Here is a 6,673-nt window from a genome sequence, read left to right as displayed (position 1 = left end):
AACTTAAATCCGTGGCCGTTTATATATTTTAGGCGAAATGGTCTGGTGGACCCTTGTACTTGTATGCGTTTGTATTATGAACCCTGTTATTTGACTTTTTGTCAACTGAACCCTTAAACTCAATTAAAGTGAAATTTTTGAACCCCTTCAACCATGTGTGTAACTCACTCTCTCTAACATAAATGACATATCATATCCACACCATAAATATTAATGCCATGTCATAATTATTTCTTAACATTTTTTAAATTATTATCTAAAAATGTCATTCAATAAAAGATAAAAATTCTAAGTTTTCTATTTAAAATATAAACAAAATAATTATTTCTCTCACTTTTCCTCCACCTTCCTCGACCCACCACCACCAAAACAAGAATTTTTTTTCATTGATCTCCTTTCTCCTAATTCTTTTCTTCTTTGGAAAATAACTATGAAGCTCAGAAAGCCACAACTCAAACCCAGATCTCAAAACTAATATGAACGGACAATGTTTTATTAATGTTAGATCTTATGGCAGATTTTTGAGGGTCGAAGAAGAAGACCACCCACAATTAAGATCTCAACACAAAAAAAAAAAACCTATGAACAGAATGGGCGGAGAAAGCCACCAGAGCAAAATCATCACATAACCACCATGGATGACCTATAATCACCGGAGCAAAATCAGCCTTCTTGTTCAACATCTAAAACTTTCATTGATTCTGCTAAAACTCACTAAAACACTTAATCATTAACGAAGGTTCAATGGACAGAATGGGTGAAGATGCAGACGAAAATGGCGTCGCAAGGGACGCTGAGATCTGCACCGTTTTCTCAGAACGTCGGAAGCCAAGGGAGAAGAAGAGGGACGGGTTGGGAACTTTAATTTGTTTTTTCCTTCTTTTTTTTAAATTATTTAATTATTTTTAAAGCAAATTCATTGCTTTCACTCACCTTTTTAAGTGTGAAACCACGCACTATAATTGAGTCAGCAAAATAAATGCCACATAAGCTGGGTCAATGGTTAGAGGGGTTAAACATCTCATTTTAATTGAGTTTAAGGGTTCAGTTGGCAAAAGATTAAGTAAAAAGGTCTAGAATACAAACTTATACAAGTACAAGGATCCATTAAACCATTTTACCTATATTTTACGATCAATTAAATAGTTGTCACATAGGGGATATATATGCCGTACTTTTGGCATGGAGTACAGTAAAATTATTCGTGAAAAATTATTAATATTGTAATAATATAAAGAGTAAATTTTAACTTATAACTTTAAGAAAACAATAGATTTAATTCTAAGAATTTAAAAAGGTTAAACCATATAATTTAAATTTTAGATTTACCTTTATCTAACTTATTAACTGGACTATCTAGGAACACATTGATTCCGCGCGTTCAAATCGATCATCTTAACTAACATTAGGATATACAAACATTTCAAAGATTTTTTGGACTATTCAAACTTGCAATGCAGATTTTCATTTGCAAATTAATCAATTGTATGTTAGTTCCCACTTATCTTTGCAAACTAATATTTTCACTATAACAGAAATAATTTTTAGCGATAATAAATATACACATTACTAAAGAGTGCTGTGAACACCTAGTTTTTGACCAAAACATAAAGATTTTATACCAATTTTAATATTTAAATATTATTATTTCAGTAGGATTATATTTAAATTAAAAAAAATTGGCAAATTACAACAAATTATAAGCTCACTTTATGTTTAAAATTTAATAAAGAAAGCTTGTGAATTTAATGTATTTATTTTAATCCTTCGACTTTTAACTAGTCTAAAAAAAAAATCGTATATATCATGAAAAATAGAAGAAAAAGATAAAAAAAAAAAGAGTCCTAAAATTTCAAATTACTTTACCCTTTAATCTTTATCATAATTATCCCCAACTTCCTTAACTTATTTCCTAAAAATTCTCCTCCCATCTAGTTTATTTTATTTTTATTCTATTTTTATTTATTTATTCTTTTTTTTTCTTTTGCACGATCTTTTCTTAACAATACACGTTTTCCTACTTTTTCTTTTTATTTGTTTTATTTTTTATTTTTTATTTTTTATTTGTTGTTTTGTTAATATTATATTACTATTTTTATTTTATTCCTTTATCTCAACCCTAAAATTCTCAACTAAATTTTAAAATAAATTTCCCATTCTCTCACGTTCCTTTTATTTAACACCAGACTCACATCCAAAACTATTATAAAAAACACACGCTCAGTAAACACATCGAAGGAGATACACAGAAGAAACGAGAGAAAAAGATAACAAAAGTGAGTTTTTATTTTGAGAATTAAGTCAGCGTTTGAGGTTTCACTCAAGGTTTCGAATTCGTGGTTCTTTAAAGTTAATATTAGCTATTAACTTTAGAAATCAGTAGATCGTAGCAGTTATTTTTGTGATATCAATTTTCGCAGCGAGGTAACTCTAAATTCTCGCATGATTTAAATAGAATACTTGTACGAAAACTCGATTCCAATAATATGAAGTTTTTTTAATCGCATGTTATTATTATGTAATATCAATCTGTGATGCATGTTGTGATTATTTTTGAGAATTTACGAATACTTAGGAAAATGAAACCGAAGACATTTTTTGCTAAAAAAAATAATATAAAAAATGTATCATACATTTTTTTTATTATTGTCTTATGCTCTTTAGATGCAATTAATAAAGTAAGAAGCAGCTGTACGCCATTAAAGCTTACAAATCTCACAAAATAAGAAAATGAAGGTTATGGCTTCTTACTTGTTGGGTGGCAACACCTCCCCATCTGCTGCAGATTTGAAGAAGATCCTTAGCTTGCTGATGATGATAGGATTGAACTCCTCTTGTCCCAAGTCATGGGCAAGGACATCACTGAGCTGATTGATTGCTGGTGGTGGAGTTGCAGTAGCTGTATCTGGTGGTGCTGCCGAGGAGAAGAAAGAGGAATCTGATGACGACATGGGCTTCGAGGAATGTTTCCGTATGAAAGGCCCTGTTCCCTTTGACTTTATTCTGGGAATCTTTTTGTCAACTTACTGATTTCACTTTTAGTTTAGTTAATGAACCTATATTTTGCTTGGTAAAAAAAAAAATACAAATAAGAAAAGATAACAAAACGTAAGACAAAAAAAATATGATTAAAAATAAATTTAAAAAAAAAAAGAAGAAGAGCAACAGAGCGTTAAAAATAAAAATAAAGAAGAAAAACGTGTAGCTAAAAAAAAATAAAAAAATCCTAAACATAAAATTTTAATTCCTATTTTAAATCTAAAAAAAAAATACAATCCTAATTAACTTGAACTCTAAAAATCTCTTTCCCACACAAATTCTAATTCCTAGTAACTAGATACAATATATACTCTACCCATAACAACATTAAAAAAAAATACAAATACAAGCAGAAAAGTAAAAAAAAATACGGATGTTTTTCAAGTTTCAAATTAATGGACACACACCGAAAAAATAAGACAACTTTAAATAGATTTAAAATAAATAAGACAATTGAGGGTAAATAATATTTTTATTATTAAGCTAATAATATAATATCCAAAAATTAATTTAAGTCATATATAGTCAATAAAGCGACCGTGCTAGAACCACGGGACTCGAGGGTGCCTAACACCTTCCCCTTGGTCAACAAGATCCCTTACCCGAATTTCTGGTTCGCAGATCAATAAAATAAAAGGTCAAATTTCCTTTTGATTAGGGATTTAAATAAGGTGACTTGAAACACCAAAACTCAATTTCAAGTGACAACTCTAAATAATAAAATAATCTCTTTTCAAAATGTCACTTAATTGGAAAAACTTTTTCTTTCAAAACATACATTTAATTTTGAGGAAAAATAGGGGTGTGACAAGGGCTAATAAAGTCTTTACTGGATTACCATTAAAATTAAATACATATTTAAAGATAATTAAGCTAAACCCGTTAATTAAATGCTGCTGATCATTATAATAATAACAATATATTTCAAATGAAAAGAAAATGAGTCAGGTAATTTCCGATATTTAATATAGGGCTTCTTTCATTTTTGTCCCGGTCAAACAAATTTACAATTTAATGACCGGCGCAATCCCAAATATACAATACATATACGATGATTATGTATATTACTATATTATACATATACAATGATATGTATTACATAAAAGCTTCGATATTCAAAACCACAACATTCAAGTAAAAACTACACTATTTAAATTTTAAAAAATCAAATTTAAAGTACTCAAATCAAAATTACATAATCCCAAAAGAAACCATTAATATTCAACTCAGTACTCAAATTAAAACTAAAATGTTAAAAATAATATAATACAGGATGGGAATGAATAATGATTTTCGACTAAATCATATGAATAAGAACTATGTGGCTAACAAAATAATTTTTACAAACTATTCTAGTTTTCTTCTTGAATGACTAATGAAAGTTGGAATTGGTAAGTAGTAACCACATAATAGAAAGAAAAAAAAAAGAAAAAAAAAAGAAAAAAAAAGAAGAAGGTAAAAATTACAATTTCGTAAAACGTGTCATTATGAAATAATTAGCTACATTTGATAGGATGGATCTTATTTATTTTAATGCCTCAACTTAATAAGGAAAATTAATTATAGAGTTAAATAATTAATTATTCTATAATTATTTTATGCCTCACATATGCGCATTAGTCACAGTAAAATCTCCTTACAATTTTAACGTTTGTTTTGGCAAAAGCACTTTCCATGTCACGCAATTCTTAGTAGGAAAATTGAGATACAATTTGGGAAAAAATATAAATGTAAGAAAATCCCCACATATTTGGAGAGTGTAAATAATTTTTGGGACAAATTTAAAATACAATTTATGTATTTTCCCAATATAATGATGTGTTTGATATCTCTACAGTCTACACTATCTATGTTAATAAATTAAATTACCAACCTTAAGTTGTAAGTATATTTTTCAACTCCTAAGTAAATGTTCAAATATGGAAAAAAAATTAAAACCAAAGACAAATTACACCTATAAATATAGACACCTCCAGACTGATTTTCTACAAGCAATTGCACATCTATAATAGAATTAGATAAATTAATTAGCCAAATATGAGTACTGCTGGCTGCTCGTCCGCATGCAAGGTTACTGGTAAGTTATTTTTTTTGCTTTTGGTTGTTATAACGATTGATTGGTATAGAGAGATGTGACTGTATTGTGTATATAGGTAAGTCATCGTGGCCGGAGCTAATGGGAACAAATGTGGCCAAAGCAGTGAGTGTAATTCAGACAGAGAACCCAAGTGTTCATGTTAAGGTGTTGAACATGTCTAAGCCAATTCCATTGCCAGTGGATTGTGCTCGTGTTGTTGTCTTTGTTGATGACACCAACAAGGTTGCTCTCCCACCTGTTATTTGTTGAACAAAATTAGTTTCTCACTTAATTTCTATTTAGTCAGTATCTCTTTTTATTTCAAGCATCTTTGCTTATTTCAATGGAATTTATTAGGATCGGTAAGGTAAAGTCTAGCATCTTTGCTTGTACTTATCCCAATAGAGGATTTTTATATTATTAATAATAAAAGACCACTAATGCATTATCTAGTGGTATAAATTAAGAAATAATCTCTATATAGTGCATGTCTATGTATATTTGGATATCTACTACTACATCGGTTCGATTTGAGGCAACAATATTTGTATGTTATATTTTTCATTAGGTGTGACAGATAATTTTCCAAAGGTATATACACATAAAATATTTTCCAAAACTTTTAACCCAATCAAACATGAGAAAATTGGAAAACATTTTCCAATGAAAAATATAGTAGTGCATGCATGTGTCTATGTATATTTGGATATCTACTACTACATCGATTCAATTTGAGGCACAATATTCATAAAGGTATAATTCGGGTAATGCACTCAAATTTCTGATGATTTTTTGGTTAGCTACGTAATAATCACGATGAAGAAAAGAATTTGTTTTAAATTTAATTTGGCTTATAAATAACAAAATCGGACGAGCTGTTTAGTTTAGTCCAAATTATAAAGTAGAACCAAATTGAATTTAATTAAATATTTTGAGCATCCCTCCCTTTAATGGATTTTTTATGAAAGAAACAATAGCATATATGTTATCAACAACTGTTTTTATGCATATACTTTTATTGGTTAATTAATAAGATTTTATTCAGTAAAGTCACAATATAATTTATTTGCCTTTTTAGTTTAAAAGTATTCTATAATATAATTTCTGTTTCTTTCAAGTCTAAATTTACATTAATTGAAAAAATATATAATTTTCTTTAGTTTAGAAGGAAAATAACATATTAGTATATTACTATTACTTTTATTTTATTCCTTTTGGTTCTCTATAAATAGTGATGTAGTCTTTTATTTTGATTTAATGCAAAAAACAATACAATGAATAGTACAATGAGTTCATCAACATTGGCCTCTTTCTGGCTTTCTCATAATTTCTCTTCATTTTATTTATAACAAATTTCACGTCGAAACACATTTTGAAACGATATTATCAATCTTTTTTTTGGTCAAAACTTCAATCACAACATATAAATTCAAAGTAAAATTCCAATATCTAATAAGACTTGTTATTTAGTTCCAAACAAAACTAAAATGCAAAAGGTTACTAAGTATTGTATTTGGTGCCTCAATTATTCGACAAGTTTGGAGCAGGCAACGTAAC

General features: G+C 28.5%; 1 protein-coding gene across 1 annotated transcript; it reads left to right on the top strand.

The window, feature by feature from the left end:
• Positions 1 to 5,076: 5,076 nt before the first annotated feature.
• On the top strand, positions 5,077 to 5,386 carry LOC125815400 (glu S.griseus protease inhibitor-like). Its single transcript, XM_049494863.1, has 2 exons — positions 5,077 to 5,116; positions 5,193 to 5,386. Exons 1-2 carry the CDS (start codon positions 5,077 to 5,079, stop codon positions 5,384 to 5,386), a joined length of 234 nt encoding a protein of 77 aa, XP_049350820.1.
• Positions 5,387 to 6,673: the final 1,287 nt, after the last annotated feature.

The sequence above is a fragment of the Solanum verrucosum genome, unplaced genomic scaffold (assembly GCF_900185275.1).
Source record: "Solanum verrucosum unplaced genomic scaffold, falcon-dt-bn FXZP01000261.1, whole genome shotgun sequence".
In the NCBI taxonomy this organism is placed as follows: domain Eukaryota; kingdom Viridiplantae; phylum Streptophyta; class Magnoliopsida; order Solanales; family Solanaceae; genus Solanum; species Solanum verrucosum.
Note: the sequence above shows the minus strand (reverse complement) of the source record. Positions and strands in the feature narration are given on the sequence as shown.

Coding starts and splice junctions, on each gene's coding strand:
- LOC125815400 (XM_049494863.1), top strand. CDS start 5,077: ATGAGTACTGCTGGCTGCTCGTCCGCATGCAAGGTTACTG. Junction 5,117..5,192: donor GTCCGCATGCAAGGTTACTG/GTAAGTTATTTT, acceptor TTGTGTATATAG/GTAAGTCATCGTGGCCGGAG.